The following is a 16,082-nucleotide window of genomic DNA, read 5'->3' as shown; positions in this document are numbered from 1 at the left end:
CAAGAGAATGGAGCCTTGCATGGAGAAGACCCCCAGCTCAAGTACCAGGCATCCTAGTTTGATCCCCCAGCTGGCATTACCCAAAGGACTTTAGGCCTTAACCTCAACAGGCCTCAGTTCTCTCATCTGAAAGCTGAAGGGGTTGGGCTAACTTCTTGCCAGTTCTAAATCCACAATCCCGTGATTTGGTGATTAGGAAAGTCACTGGTGACCTAGGAAGGAACAATTTCTTTTAAATAATGAAGGGCTGAAGCTGGAGTGCAGAAGGTGAGCCAGAGAGCCAGGCAAATGTTGGATAAAGACAAAGACGGAGGGGCCAGTCTTCTGAGCAGAAAGCAACAATGTGGAGGCAGCAATAATTTCTCTCTGCGTGGGAGGCAGTTGCTAGGGGCTGGTCACATCAGTCATTCCTTTCTGTGAACCAGCCAAGGAACTGAGGCCCCCAAACTATTATGTACCTTAGGACTTAGGACTTATGTATCCCTAGGACTTGAACACCATCCGGGGTGTTGCCTCCTCACTCCCTCTGACTTTCCCTGCCTTATGCTTTTTGGTGTTGAGTTTTTGGTTGTGTCTGATTCTTTGTAGACTCATTTGGGGTTTTCCTGGCAGAGAAACTGGTGTGGTTTACCATTTCCTTCTTCAGCTCATTTTACAGATGAGAAAACTGAGGCAAAAAGGGTTATGTGACTCACCAAAAAAAAATCGCATATCTAGTTAAGTGTCTAAGGCCAGATTTGAACTTAGGAAGAGGAACCTTCCTGACTTCAGGTTGGAATGCTATCCACTGCATCACCTAGCTGCCCTGATGTTGCAGATTTACCTCTGTTGTCTGAGGCTCAGGATCCTCACAGTCTTCCCTGGCTTTCCCTTTGTTCTTACCTTTGCCTCTCCCAGTCAAGTTCCCTTGAGAAGAGTAGGCTGCGAGAAATAGGATGGGAATGGCAACAGCGAGAGGGGTTAAGACCTCAAGGGCTGGGCTAGGCCCATCAGAAGCCAGCCCTCTCTACCATCTCTCTAGATGCTATCCCCTACTCCCACATTCTCATTCTGTTCATCCCTGCCCACTCTTCCTGCCTACCCACAGAGAGGCTGTGTGACTTTTTCAGGTATATCCTGGAAAGGTACACTTTCAGCTATCTCTCTTGGCTCTGATGGTGGTCTCATTGATGGGATCCAGGTGGATTCCAGCAGTGGAGACAGGAGGTAAATATAAAATGCTTGAAGATCAGGGCAGGCTGGCTCATGCCCAGTGATAAGAATACTATTTGTGGGTTTATTTCAGAAGACTTTGGGCTGCAGGGGTCAGTTAAAGCTTAATTGGAGAAGTAAGATTTAAGACGAGCATTGAAGGATGGATAGGACTTATGCAAGTTGGGCCAGAGAAGACCTTTCTGGGAGAGGAATGGAGGGTTGTGGGTAGAGGGAGGAGCAAAGGTGGAAAGTTGAGAAAATAGAAGTCTTTTTCAGGGAGACAGCAGACCAGTTTAGCTGAAGCATACGGGAAGCAGGAGATAAAAGACAGCTGTGGAGTGCCTCAAACATCAGATTATGAGTTTGTCTTTTATCATAGAGGCAATAGGAAACTATGGAGTTTTGAATAGGGGAGTGAAATGGTTAGACATAGATATTAGAAAGATTATTTTGGCAGCATGTAAAGGATGAATTGGAGAGACTAGACTGAGGCAAGGGGACTCTTAGGGAGGCTGCTTCAGAAGTATAAGCAAGGAAAGAGAGGGCTTGAACTAGCCGGTGAGAGTGGAAAAGGAGAGAAGTGATACATATATTATCCACATAGAATTGAGAAGAATTGGTCGTTAACTGGATTTTTGTTTGTTGTTCAGTCATTTTAATTGTGTCCAACTCTTCATGACCTCATTTGGGGTTTTCTTTGGCAGAAATACTGGAATAGTTTGCCAATTCCTTCTCCAACTCATTTTACAGATAAGGAAACTGAGGCAAACGGGGTGATTTGCCCTGGCTCACACAGCCACTAAGTGTCTGAGGCCAGATTTGGACTCAGGAAGTCTTTGTGACTCTAGGCCCTGCACCTTTGAGCTGTCCGGTTTGCACATAGTACTATTAGCACTTTGAACTTAGGAGGATGAGTCTTCCTCACATCAGGCCCTTTCTTCCCTAGATACCCTGATTGACCATAGAGGGGAAAGCTAAAGGTTTCCAGCCTGGCTGACCCAGAGAATGGCGGTGCCATTGACAGAATAGTCAGGTAGGGTTTTTTCCCCTCCTTGTAGGAAACAATAAAAATTTTGGTCTTGTACCTCTTTAGTCTGAGATGTATGTAGCACATGTAGGTGGAGATGCCCTGCAGGGAGGTGGAGATGTAGACTGAAGCTTGGGAGAACAAACAGGGCTTGAGATAGGGATTTGGGAGTCTCTGTGGAGAAGGAGAGTATCAGTGTAGTGGGGGAGAAATGAAGCCGGTGGGTAGGGCAGACACCATGTTTGGTGGTGTTGGTTCAGTCAGAAGAGGCTTCTATTTCAGTTGCATCCATTCACTACGCCCTGTGCCAGGGGTCAGAGACCCCAAGAGACCTCAGCTTATCTTTAGTCATGGTCCTTTAAGCTTTAGGTCTGTGATCCTGAGATTTCCAGGCTCTCTGCCTTGATCCCCCTCTCTTGCTCTAACCCTGGGGGTAGGGAAGGAGGGGAGAGAGAAAGGGGTGGCAGTCACTGCTTGTCCCCCCCTCCTGTTGCCGTGCTTTTATTGCCACAGACCCTACATTGGGGGGAGTGCCCTAGAGCCAGCTCAGGGACATACCAGCTTGGGCCAGCCAGTTGAATGCTCCATGATCTTTATTGTCCTGCCTGCCCTGCCCGGGCTCAGTTCTGGCAGCGGGCCTGGTGCCAGCGCTTCTGCGGTTGCGGCTGGTCCTCAGCCTCGTTCTCAGCTAGCAGCCGGCTGTGGAGGTGCTGCCAGGCCTGGGCACTCTTGGAACCGCTGTCCGCTTTCCACCATTCATCCTGCAGACGGGCATCCAGCAGGAGCAGGAAGACCAAAATCTTCTTCATCTCCCGCGCCCGAGAGTCCGCCCGGGGGCCTGTCCCATCGCCTGCGCCTTTCAGCGAGCAGTCTGCGGGTGCTGCTCCGGCCTCATCCTGGGGTCTTCCGGCCCACTGGGATCTAAGGGGCACGGTGGTCTCTGCCAGCTGGTTCCTCTTGTTCAAGGGCAGGAGCAGCACAATCTTGGGCTGTGGAGAAGGAGAAGGAAAGCTGGTGAAACTTTCTTGCCTCCACCAGAGGCCGGGTCCCCTTCCTATTTTGCAGATGGAAAAAACTGAGGGCTGGAACCCAAAAGGACCTAGGGCTTCATGTGACTGGTTTTTGGGTGTTCCTAAGACTTCTTTTCTCTTCCTCCCTGGGCAGGGAGGAACACCCTGGCCCTGGGATGGGAGGTGAAGGGACCATCCATGGGGGCGGACTGTGGGCCCCCTGTGTCCTTCCCAGGGGATGGGCTCAAAGCACAACATTTCATCTTTAGGCCAGGCTTGGAAAGGAGCCAGGAATCAAGAGCTAGACAGGTCCGCTAGCCTCCCCCGGTGGGTCACTGGGCTGGGACTCTCCCGGACACTCACACTCTTCGAGCGGCCAAAGAAGGGCTTCTTCTTGGCCTTCTCCTTGTCTGGAGGTTTCTTCTTTAGTTTCTTCTTGGGAACCTTGGTTTTCTTGTGAGAGTTGTAGTTACCCATGGTGGATAGCAGCTATGGGTGCAGCTCCCTATCAGCTCACATTAAGGTCCCGGTCCCATCCTGAGCCTCTCCTTGCCCTCTGGGCTGCCCTCTGCATTCTTCCTCCAACATCCTGAGGAGGGGATATTGTGACCTCATTGTCCACGACCTCATCAGGACCCTCTAGAGTTCTAGAGTTCTTCGCTTGTCTTTTCTTCCAGCATGGAGACTCAGAAAGGCTCAGGCTCTTTTCCTAGCTGTATCACTATATGATCCTTGGCAAATCTCTTTTTCCAAATCTCCATTTCTCTTCTGTAAAATGATAGTATTGTATTAGATGATGTCTAAGTTTTCTTCTGATGTTCAGGCTATTTTTTTTAAAATGTATTTTATTTTTGTCCAATTACATACAAACGATTTTTAGCATTCTTTTTAAAAAAATGTTGATTTCCAAATTATTTCCCTCCCTCCTCTCCCCACTCATTGAGAAGTCAAGCAATTTTATTTAAACTATCTATATATGTATAGTCATATAAAACATATTTCCCTATTAGTCACATTGTGGAAGAAAACAGACAAAAAACCCTTGAGAAAAATAAAGTTAGTTAAAAAAATGCTTCAATTTAGATTCAAATTGATAAACTTTGAACTATCTCTTTCTGGATATGGATGTATCATGAGGCCTATGGAACTGTCTCAGAGAATTGCATTGCTGAGAATAGCTAAGTCTTTCATAGTTGATCATTGTTATTACCATATTGCTGTTACTATGTACAACCTTTTCCTGGTTCTGCTCACTTTACTTTGCATAAGTTTATGTATGTCTTTTCTGGTTTTTCTGAAAAGCATCTTCTTGCCTTTTTCTTATAACACAGCAATGTTCCATCACAATCATATAACTTGTTCAGTCATTCATTAATTGATGGGCATTCCCTTAATTTTGAATTCTTTGTCACCACAAAAAGAGCTGATATAAGTATTTTTTGTACAGGAAGGTGCTTTTTCTTTTAAAAAAATATCTCCTTAGGATATATAGTAGTCATATCACTGGGTCAAAGGACAGTTTTGTAGTCCTTTGGGCATAGTTCCAAATTGTTCTTCAGAATGATTGAATTAGTTCATAATTCTACCACCAGTGTATTAGAGTGCCAATTTTCCCACCTTCCCTCCGACATTTGTAATTTTCTTTTCCTATTGTATTAGTCAAACTGATAGATATGAGAAGGTACCTCAGAGTTGTTCATTTCCTAATCGATAGTGACTGAGAGCATTTTTTATACGACAACTTGATTTGATATCTTTGATAGATTTGATTCTTTTGAAAATTGCTTGTTCTTATCCTTTAATCACTTATTAATTGGAGAATGACTCATTCTTATAAATTTGCTTCTGTTCTCTCTATATTTGAGAACTGAGAACTTTATCAAAGAAATGCAAAAAAAAAATCCTTCAAGTTTTCTACTTTCTTTCTAATTGTGGATACATTACATTGGTTTTATTTGTGTAAAACCTTTTTAATGTAATAAAATTATTTATTTTACATCCCTTAATGTTCTCTATATGTTTTTGGTCATAAATTCTTCTCTTATCCATAGATTCAACATTTTTTCATGCTTTACCAATTTGCTTATATTATCATCCTTTCTTTCTTGAGTATTTTATTTTTCCAAATACATGCAAAGATAGTTTTCAACAACTTTGAGAAATTTTGTATTCCAAATTTTTCTCCCTTCCTCCCCACCATCCCCTTCCCCAAGAGAGCAAAGCAATCTGATATAGGTTAAGCATATGTAATTCTTCTAAACATATTTCCACACAGCCCTTTTTGTAGTGTCAGGGAACTAGAAACTGGATGGATGCCCATCTGTTGGAGAATGACTGAATAAGTTATGATATGTGAATGTAATTGAATATTATTATTATTCTATAAGAAACGATCAGCAGGATGATTTCAGAAAGGCCTGGAGAAATTTACATGAACTGATGCTAAGTAAAGTGAATAGAACTATGAGAACATCATTATATACAGCAACAAAAATATTATGTGATGATTAGCTCTGTTGGATGTGGCTCTCTTCAACAGTGAGGTGATTCAGGCCAATTCCAATAGATTTGTGAGGGAGTCATCTGCATCCAGAGAAAGGACTATTGGGAATGAATGTGAATCACCACATAGTATTTTCACTTTTTTGTTGTTTGCTTGCTTTTTTTTTTCTCTCATATTTCTTCCCTTTTGATCTGAATTTTCTTGTGCAGCATGATAAATGTGGAACTGTGTTTAGCAGAATTGTACATGTTTAACTTATATAGGATTACTTGATGTCTATAGAAGGGGGGAGAGGAAGCAGAAGAAGAAAAATTTGGAACCCAAGGTTCTTCAGGGGTGAATGTTGAAAATTATCTTTGCCTGTATTTTGAAAAATAAAAAAGCTATTAGCATAGAAAAAGGTCTGCTGTAAATTTTTTTATGACCTCTTTGGGATATATACTTGGTAGAGACACTGCTGGATCAAAGGGTATGCATTTTTATAGCCCTTAGGGAAGAGTTCCAAATGGCTTTCCAGAATGATTGGATCATTTCACAACTCCACCAACAATGCATTAGTGTCCCAGTTTTCCCACATTCCCTCCAATATTTATCATTATCTTTTACTATCATTTTAGTCAATTTGAGAATATCACCCTTTATTTCTAAGAAACATCCATTTTGACTTTATTTTGGTATACAGTGTGAGATGTTGATCTGTACCTAATTTTTGCCAGGTTTCCCAACAATTTTATCAAATATTGAGCTCTTACCCTTAAAACTTGGACCTTTGGGTTTATTAAATAATAGATGTGGTCATTTACTACTGTGTATTGTGTACTTAATCTCATATTTCTTCCCTTTTGATCAGAATTTAGATCTGAATTTCCACTGATCTGTCACTCTATTTCTTAGTCAGTACCATCTTGGGTTATTTTTTGTTTTGTTTTGTTTTGCTGAGGCAATTGGGGTTAAGTGACTTTCAGGGTCACACAGCGAGGAAGTGTTAAGTGTCTGAGAGCAGATTTGAACTCAGGCCCTCCTGACTTCAGGTGCTCCATCTACTGTGCTACCTAGCTGCTCCACCATCTTGTTTTATGATTACCACTTTGTAATACAGAATACCATCTGATACTCCTGGGTTACTTTTTAAAATTTTTTTCATTGATTCCATTAATATTCTTGACTTTTTCTTCCTCCACATGAATTTTTTTTTTCTACCGCCATAAAAATTTTTTTTTGGTATTTTTATTGTCATGGCATTGAATAAGTAAATAAATTTAGGTAGAATTGTCATTTTTATAATATCAGTTCATCCTACTTGTGAGCAATGAATATTTTTCCAATAATTTAGATCCAACTTTATTTGGTTGAAAAGTGTTTTGTAATTGTGTTCAAATAGTTTCTGGATTAGTCTTAGTAGGTAGATTCCCAAGTATTTCATGTTTTCTGCAGTTGTTATTTTAAATGAAATTTCTCTTTCTATCTCTTGCTGTTGGACTTTGTTGGCAATATATAGAAATGCTGATACATCCTGAAACTTTGCCAAAGTTATTAATTATTTGAACTAGTTAAAATACATTTTCTTTATGCCTTTTTGCTTTACAATACCACAGTTCTTTCATTTCAGTCTCTTTCTTCAGGCTCAAGTAAGTCAGGCAGCATTTATTAAGTGCTAACAATGTGTTAGGCACTGGACTAAGCTCTTAGATTACTAATACATGCTGAAAGAAAGATAGCTCCTGCTGTCAAGGAATTTGCATTCTAATGAGGAAAAGAAATACAGAAAAAGGAGCTGAAAAACAAAGGTGGGAAGGGTAAGACTTGATTGAGAAAGGCTTGGTAGAGAAAGTCCAAAGTGTTAGAAGTGTAACATGGAGAAGAATGGAGACTGAGCTCTCCCTTGTGACAAAGAAAAACAATTATGCTAAAACATCAATTCAGGAACCATGTCTAATAATGTATGCAGTACTTGAGGAAACAAATTTTTATTATACTTAGTCTCTAAGATCCCTTCTAGCTCTAAATGTGTGGGTCTATAATGCATTCTCAGGGAAAACATTGGTTTTTCCATTATTTGAAGCATCTTTATTTTATTTTATTTTTAAAGGGGGAATATATTTATTATTTATTTTAAAATAATAACTTTTTTTTGAAATATGTGCAAAGATAGTTTACAATATTCATCCTTGCAAAACCTTGTATTCCAAATTTTTCTCCCTCCCTTCCCTTTTCTCTTCCCCTAGACAGCAAATAATCCAATATATGTGAAACATGTACAATATATATTTCCACATTTATCATGTTACACAAGAAAAATCAGATAAAAAAGTGAGAGAAAACAAAGAGCAAGAAAACAACAACAGAAAAGGTGAAAATAAGTTCCTATAAGATCTTTTCACTTATTTTTTTTTTTTTTGGTTGTCTTCTTATATAGTTTTCTTGGTTCTGCTCATGTTTGTTCTGTATCAGTTTGTAAGAATCTGTCTCTCTGAATTCTTCCAATTCATCATTTCTTTTTGTTGTAACTTGTTTTAGTCTTGTTTGATTCTTCATAATCCCATTTAGAATTTTCTTGGCAGAGATACTGGAATGTTTTGCCATCTTCTTTTCCAGGTCATTTTACATATGAGAAAACTGAGGCAGGTAGGGCTAAGAGATTTGTCCAAGGTCACCCAGCTAGTGTCTGAGGCTGAGTTTGAACTCAGGTCTTCCTGCCTCCAGGCCAGGTGCTCTATCCAGTGCTCTACTTAGTTGTCCTATTTTCTTATCTTAGTTATACAAATCCTAATAGGCCTATTTTTAGCCATATACTGTGAAATAATATTCCATTATATTCATCTAAATATCAATTGGGCATCTATGGACAAGGCCATGACTGAGAACTTTATGTGTGTATGTAGGAGAGAGTAGGGTTGCATGTTTCTGAGAGAGAGAGAAAGAGAGAGAGAGAGGGGTACTTTTGTTTTTAAGTAGGCAGATTCAGTATTTGTGGAGATAGTGGAAATGTGTATGGATATGTTAAGAGAATCACAGGGCTTGTCCCAATAAGTTCCTTGAAGGCAAGGACAATTACTTAGTTGGCATTGTGGATAAGGTGTTAGTCTTTGAGTCTGGAAGACCTGAGTTCATATTCTCCCTTCAATATTTAATAGTTTTCTGACTTGACTTTGCTGCTGCTGCTTCCTCATCTGTAAACTGAGAGAATTGGACTTGATAGTCTCCAAGGTCCCTTCCTTACGGTTATTATTTTTTTTTTGTCTTTATATCCTTAATATTTAGTCCAATGCCTGGCTTACAATAGGTACTTAATAAATGCTGATTGACTTGAATTATGTGGGTAAGTTTTAAGTGTATTTCAGGGCATGTAGAGATTTTGATGGTTTAGATTTATTGAAATGTGCGTTAATATGTCTCCATCTATTCTCTGAGTTTCATCTCTCTATCAGGAGATGAGTAGTCTGTTTCATGATGAATCCTCTGGATTTATGGTTGGTCATTAGGTTGAACAATGTTCCTAATCTTTCAAAGAAATAATGTAATATTGCCTTTATAATATTGTTGTTAAAGTATAAATTATTTTCCTGTTTCTGCTCACTTCACTTTGCATCATTTTATGCAAGTCTTCCCAGTTCTTCCCATTCATTTTGTCATTTCTTATAACTTAATAACTTTTTTTAGTCATCATTCTACAGTGTACCTTTCATTAACCTTTTTTTGATCGACTTTTCCAATCTGATGGATATGAGATATAATTTGAGTCATTTTAATTTGCATCTTCCTAATGATCAGTGATTTAGAGCACCTTTTTTTTATTCAGCTATTGATAATTTAGGTTTTTTCTTCTGAAAATGCCTATTTATATTCTTTGACCACTTATTAATTGAAGAATGACTCTTATTCTTATAAATCTGAAATTCCCTATACATCTCAGAAATAAGAATTTCATCGAGAAGCTTTTTGCAAAGATTTTCTCCATTTCTTTGCTTCTTTTTCTAATTTTTGCTTCATTGATTTTGTGTAACATTTTTTAAAAATTGTGCAATCAGAATTGTCCATTTTATCTTGTGGGACCCTTTCTTTGTTTTGTTTGGTCATGAATTCTTCCCCCATCCGTAGATCTGACAGATAATTTCTTCTTTTTGTTTAATTTATTTAATGTCACTCTTCATGTCTAAGTCATGTACCCATTTGTAGCTTCTCTTGATATATAGGAGATATTAATCTGCATTTATTCTCTTCCAGACTGCTTTCCATTTTTCCAAGTTTCTTTTTAAATAAAAATTATCATATTATCATATTGTGTTTATAGTTTTTCTAGTATTGAACCAGCCTCGCATCATGTTATAATTCTGGCCTATTCATTGCATAACAACTTTGTGATATATTGCTGTTGTCTTCATACTAAAATTTAATTTTAAAAATTTGTATCAATATTTGTTAGGGAGATTAGTTTTTAGTTTTTTGTTTTTTTTTCCTGGTTAGACTCTTCCTGGATTTGGGTATCTCAATAAACATTTAGGGCTAGACACTATGCTAAGGCACCACATATGGCCAGGTACAGTGACAAAAGCTGGGGATGCAAAAAACAAACCCTTGCTCTCAAGGAGTTTACAATCAAATGATCTTATTTTTTGTCATGGAAAACATTTGGTAGAATTCCTTCTTTTCCTATCGTTAACAGCTTATAAAATATTGGGATGAAGTATTCTCTCAAAATGTGAGAAAATTTGCTTGTTAATCATCTGACCTTTTCTTTTTTTCCTTTGGGAGTTTGATTACAACTGATTACATTTTTTTTGTTTCAAATTGGGTTAATTAAGTTTTCTATTTTTAAAATATTATTTTATTTCATTTATGTTGCCAATTTTGTTGGCATATAATTGGATGAAATTGTTCCTAATACTTTTTTTTAAATTTCTTCTTTATTGGTTGTGAATTTACCCTTTTTATTTTTGATACTGATATTTTGAATTTCTTATTTCTTTTTTCTTTCTAAAAATCAAGTTAACTAATGGTTTATCTGTTTTATTGATCTAAAAAAGCTCCTGATTTTGCTTACTAGTTTGTTGGGTTGTTTTCAATTTTGTGATCTCTTTTTTGATTGATAGGATTTATATTTTGGTAGCTAGTTGGGAGTTTTTAATTTGTTGGGGGTTTTTGGTTTATTTAGTTGCATGCCCAATTTATTAATTTGCTCTCTTGTTTATTAATAAAAGTCTCGAGAGATATAAAATTTCTGCTAAGAACACATTTGACTACATACCCTAAATTTTGATATCTTGTGTTATCGTTATCATTATCTTTAAGGTAACGATTATTTCTATCATTTGTTCTTTGGCTCACTCATTCTTGGGATTGTTATTTAGTCTTCAATTAATTTCAATGTCAGTTTACTGAAAAGTTTTTATTGCATTGTGAAAATGCATTGTAAAAATGTCTTTAAGATTATTGTTTCCTTGGATGTGTCAGGTTTTTATGTCTTAATACATGACTAATGTTTGTGAAGGTGCCATGCACAGCTGTGAAATATGTATATTCCTTGATATGTTCATTCAGAAATTTCAGTCTCTCATAGCCAACTTTTCCAAAATTCTATTTAGGTCCTTCACTTCTTTTTTTTTTTTTTGATTAGATTTATCTAGGTCTGAGAAGCATAAATTGAAGTGCCCTGCTATTTGTTTTACTATTTCTCCTCATAATGCATTTACTTTTCCTTTAAATATTTAGATGCTGTGCCATTGGCACAGCACCATTTGGTACATTTGTTCAATATTGCTGTTAGTTGTGAGAGAGATGGAGTTGGATATGGAGATCTAGTGTTGGTTATTCAGAGACGATCATGGAACCCCTGGGAGCGAAGGGCATCACTGAGAGAGAGTGCCGGGGAGAACTGAGGAGGGCTCAGGACAGTGCCCTGGGTATCTCCTCTTGGTGTGTGGGGGATGGTGAGCCAGCAGAGGAGCCGGCAGCCAGACAGGCAAGAGACCCCTTAGCCAAGAGAAATGGCCAAGAAATGAGAGGGCTAATTTGTCCAGAGGCGAATGCTGCAGGTGGGTGAGAAGGATGAGGACTGGGAAAACCCGTTGGATGTGGTGACCGAGATACTGTTGGGTAACCCTGGAGAGGGACAGAAAGTAGGCTGGGAAGGGAGTGAGAGGGGAGGATATAACAAGGGCAGGTAATTTTCTCCCATAGGATTTGGCAATGAGGAGGAGGAGAGAGAAACTATAGGGTGATAAAGTCGGGGTTCAGGTATATGTGTGCATGTGCAAGATTGCTGATGGGGAGATAAGGTCTGGGGTATGTGCAATGGCGAGTGCTTGTATATCTGGGGGGCTGTGAATCTGGGACATCTGTGTGTGTGCAGGTATATTCGGGGTGTGTTGTGGGCGAGAGATTGATATAACTGTGGAAAAAATTGGGTAAGTGTGTCCCTGTGCAGATGGAGATTGGCTGCCTTGGGAGCGCATGTTTACGTGTATAAGTATGCACTTATATAGGAAGAGGTGGGTCCGTAGGCTGCAACTGTGGGCAGAGAGAAGGTGGGGAAGTCAGGTTTTTTTAGTCATGAATGGGGGAGGGAGACCTCAAGCACTATGGGAGAGGGGGAGATGTCTATGTTCTAGGCTATGGTTCTAGAGATAGGTTCTAGGCTATGATGGAGGAGGATATGGGGGAGTGGGGCGAAGGGAGACAAAGGAGGGATAACTGGTATATTGCAGAGGTTTAGAGGCTGGAGGTGAGCATACTTCCTGGAGCACCTTGGGACTAGAGAGGCCTCTGGGATTTTTGAGAGAAAGCTGGTGAGAGACAGCCCAGAATCATGGGTGTGAGCCCATCTGCCTTCTCTTTCCCTGCAGATTTTCTCATCATTAGCTTTGCCTCTCCTCCCTACCCTCCCGATCCCTCCCACCCATCCTCCAGCATCTCCTTTCCTAGGGGGATGGGAGGTGGGAGAGGGGAGAATCTAACTTCTCATCTGCTGCTTTTCTGGAGCTTCCGGGACCTCCTGCTGTTCTCAGCAGCTCTGACCTTTTTATGGGGCTACTTCTGCTTCTTCTCTGTCTCACTGCTCAGCAGGAGGAGCCTAAGGGAGACTGGCGGTCCCCGTGGGCTTCAATGGCTCCTTCTGCCCAGTGCCAGCTGGGTGGCCCTCCTCCGGCTGGGAGAGGCCTGTGCCCCCTCTGTCCCACCCCGTTCCTGAGCTGCCCCAGGTTCTCTGGTGCCCCTTTGCTCCCCACGTGACGTGGGGGCCTGAGGCGTTGGAGCTAATCCTGCTGGCACAGGAATATCCTGGCTAGCTTGGGACTCACAGAAATCCACCTATTGAAGTTTAGCAGAGAGACAGAGAAGTTTAATGGGAAGAGCAGTGACTTTGGAGGCAGGGAACTTGGAATTAAGTCCTGGCTCTGCCGTTTGCTGTGTAACATTAGCCAGCGCACTCTTCCTTCCCCGAGCCTGTTTCTTCATCTGTAAAATGAGGGATTAAATTAGATAGTTTTAATAACTTATCCTAATGATGCCTCACTTAATAGTGTACAAAATGCGTTCCTTACAACAACCCCTTTTAGAGAGGTTAAATAATTTCCTCACCATTATATAGCTACTGTCAGAGCCAGAACATGAACTCTGCCCTTGTAGCCATGATTCCCTTCTCTTCAGTACTGCATTTTCTCCTTTGTACCGTGGGGATGATAATACTTGTATTAACTAATTTAGTTTTGCGAATCTCAAAACACCATAAAAGTGTGAGTTATTTTACATTATTTCAGCCCTGAGGCAGGAAGCAACCCTGCTGATTGGTATGGGTGGGGGGAAGGAGAAAGGAAGAAAGAAAGAGAGAGGAGGGAAGGAAAAGAGAGACAAAGCAAGGAGAGAGAGAGAGAACAGAGAGAAAGAGAAAAAGAGACAGAGAGAAATACAGAGAGATAGAGAGAAAGAGAAACAGAGAGACACAGAGAAAAATACACAGAGAAAGAGAAACAGAGAGAGAGACACACACACACACAGGAAAAGACAGAGAGAGGAGGGGGGAAGGAAGAGAGAGAGATTGAAAGAGAAAAAGAGACACACACAGAGAGATAGAAGGAAGGAGGAAGGAAGGGAGAGAGGGAGAGAGGGGGAGAGAGACAGAGACAGAGAGAAAGAGACGGAGAGGGAGAAAGAGAGAGAGAGAGAGGGAGAAGGGGGAAGGAGGGAGGAAGAAAGAAAAAGAGAAGGCGGGAAGGAAGAGAGAAAGAGAGGGAGTGAGAGTGTGTGTGTGTGTGTGTGTGTATGTGTGTGTGTGCGCGCACACATGCACACTCACACCTGTGATTAGCTAGATTTCTGGGGGGTCTTGAGCCTGGTCACTGCCATGTTCCCCTCTCTCCTCCCCCACCCCAGGAGTATGACCATGCATCCAAAGTGGACCAATTTGTAATGCGATTCCTTCTCCGGGAGACAGTGGATCAGCTGCAGGCCCTGCAGGGCTCCCTGGAGGGAGCCTCAAACACACTTGAGGGACAGATGGGTGGCTCTCGGTAAGAATGAGAAGAAGGCCCAGTGTGGAAATGGGGGTTGGGCAGTGCTGGGGAAAGTAGTGAGTCTGAGAGGGCAGCAAAGACAAAGGAGAAAAGGAAGAGGACCCAGAGCCAATGAAAAGAACCCCGAGTTTGTTTTCCAGTTTCATTACTCATTTGACCCTGGGCAAAGCTCTTAAGCCTTTTGTGCCTCCGTTTCTTTATCTCTAAAATGAAGGGGGACAGTGAGTCAGGAGGACCTGAGTTCAAATTTAGCTTCAGATACTTACTAGTTGTGTGACCCTAGGCAAGACACTTAACCCCAATTGCCTCCAACCCCATCCCCCAAAACCCAACCCAAACCCACCCCTAAAATGAAGGGGATTGGACTGCCTGATCTCTAAGGTCTTCAACTGTTCTAAATCTTATGATTTTATGGTGAGAGTCGGGCAGCGAGATCACAATGGGCTGAGAGAGAGGTGGATCACCCCGCTGGGAGGAGGGATGACCTGGGGAGTGGCAGAGACTGGGGAACCACCTTGCATTGGCAGCTGTGGTCCTTTGGGCTTGTGAGCCAGTCTCCAGGGCTGGGGAGGGGCAGTGGCCTCGAACATCTGGGTCTCAAGCCTGTTCCCTGCAGGATGGATATGCCCATGCAGAAAGCAGAAGAGTCAGGGCGGCCTCGAGCTGGCAGGCGGTCTGGGCGTCGGGCCATGCGGAGCATCTGCCTCTCTGCGAGCACCCCAGATTGTGGGATCCCGAACCCAGGTGGGTGGGCCGCCTCGCTTCCTCAGTGCACAGCGGTGAGGTTCCTTTCTCCGGTCTTTTCTCTCTTTTAAAGTCTCTCAGGCCTTGTCCTAAGCCAGAACAAGCAGGTCTGTGTCACCTCCCTGGCCCTTCAGCCTGATGGCGAAGGGGGCCGGCTGGGAAGAAAGGGCAGGGGGTGGCGATGGAGGTGGGGGAAAGATTGCCCGGGAGGGATCGGGGCCCAGGATTTCAAAGCCCTTCTTCCGTCTCTGTGACACACACAGATCTCTATGTGGAGTCTGACACTCAGTGGATGGTGCAAGTGAACCGATTACAGCAGCTCATAGACCAGTTGGAGTGTAAGGTATGTGGCCCTCGGGTCTAGCTCAGCCCCAGGCCCTACAGGTCCCAGTGCTGCTCCGCTGAGTGGGAGGCATCCTCGCCCCTCTCTACCTGTGTTCCAGGGGCAGCTGAGAGCAGGCAGGAAGCCAGGAGGGGTCCCAAAGAGAAGTCCCAGAAAGATGGCTGCCCACCATGCCAGACTCACAGAGCCTCAGAACTAGAAGGGACTCAGCACCCAAATTGGGATGGGTGGGCAGGAATCCCTTCTTCACAGTATCCCACAAATGGATAGTCATCCTACCTCTTTTTGAAGATCTCAAGTAAAGGAGAATTTATTCACTTTCCAAGGCAGTACCTTTCCTTTTTGGAGAGATCCATTAAAAAAAATTTCCACAATGGATAGAGCACCAGCCCGGAAGCCAGGAGGACCCAAGTTCAAATCCAGCTTCAGACACATAACCCTTCCTGGCTGTGTGATCCTGGGCAAGTCACTGAAACCCAATTACCTCAGAATAAAAAATAATGATAATAAATAAATAAATAATGAATTTTTATTTATTATTGCTTTGAACTCTGGCTCTTGACAGCTTCCTCAACTTACTTACCCTTGGCTCCTCATTCTGTCATTTGGGGACCTTAAGCTCCTATGTACTTGTACATAGCTATCATGTATCTCCTCTCCCCCCCCCCATCCCAGCCCCATCTTCTCTTCCCCAGTTCCTTCCCATACCTCCCTACTCTACCTACCTTTCATCTCTACACCTCTTCCAAACTCA

General features: G+C 41.9%; 2 protein-coding genes across 5 annotated transcripts in view; one reads left to right on the top strand and one right to left on the bottom strand.

Annotated features, from left to right (window-relative positions):
* The window catches only part of NECAB3 (N-terminal EF-hand calcium binding protein 3), a 30,891-nt gene that overhangs the window by 10,623 nt on the left and 4,186 nt on the right, over positions 1-16,082 (top strand). For all 4 annotated transcript variants that reach the window (XM_031953857.1, XM_031953856.1, XM_031953855.1 and 1 more), the window contains exons 6-8: positions 14,102-14,238; positions 14,858-14,985; positions 15,249-15,328. In XM_031953857.1, coding sequence (XP_031809717.1) covers positions 14,102-14,238; positions 14,858-14,985; positions 15,249-15,328 — 345 coding nt within the window. The remainder of the gene's footprint in view (positions 1-14,101; positions 14,239-14,857; positions 14,986-15,248; positions 15,329-16,082) is intronic.
* On the bottom strand, positions 2,696-3,853 carry C2H20orf144 (chromosome 2 C20orf144 homolog). Its single transcript, XM_031953858.1, has 2 exons — positions 3,595-3,853; positions 2,696-3,210 (listed from the first exon to the last, which is right to left on the bottom strand). Exons 1-2 carry the CDS (start codon positions 3,706-3,708, stop codon positions 2,842-2,844), a joined length of 483 nt encoding a protein of 160 aa, XP_031809718.1. The 5' UTR covers positions 3,709-3,853; the 3' UTR covers positions 2,696-2,841.

The sequence above is a fragment of the Sarcophilus harrisii genome, chromosome 2 (genome assembly GCF_902635505.1).
Source record: "Sarcophilus harrisii chromosome 2, mSarHar1.11, whole genome shotgun sequence".
Classification (NCBI taxonomy): domain Eukaryota; kingdom Metazoa; phylum Chordata; class Mammalia; order Dasyuromorphia; family Dasyuridae; genus Sarcophilus; species Sarcophilus harrisii.
This window is presented reverse-complemented; position numbering and strand designations above follow the sequence as displayed.

What these genes read in the sequence shown, in the direction of transcription:
- C2H20orf144 (XM_031953858.1), bottom strand. Translation starts at nt 3,708, where the DNA reads ATGGGTAACTACAACTCTCACAAGAAAACCAAGGTTCCCAAGAAGAAA. An exon ending in TCTTTGGCCGCTCGAAGAGT is followed by an intron (nt 3,211 to 3,594) that starts GTGAGTGTCCGG and finishes CCTTCTCCACAG; the next exon opens with CCCAAGATTGTGCTGCTCCT.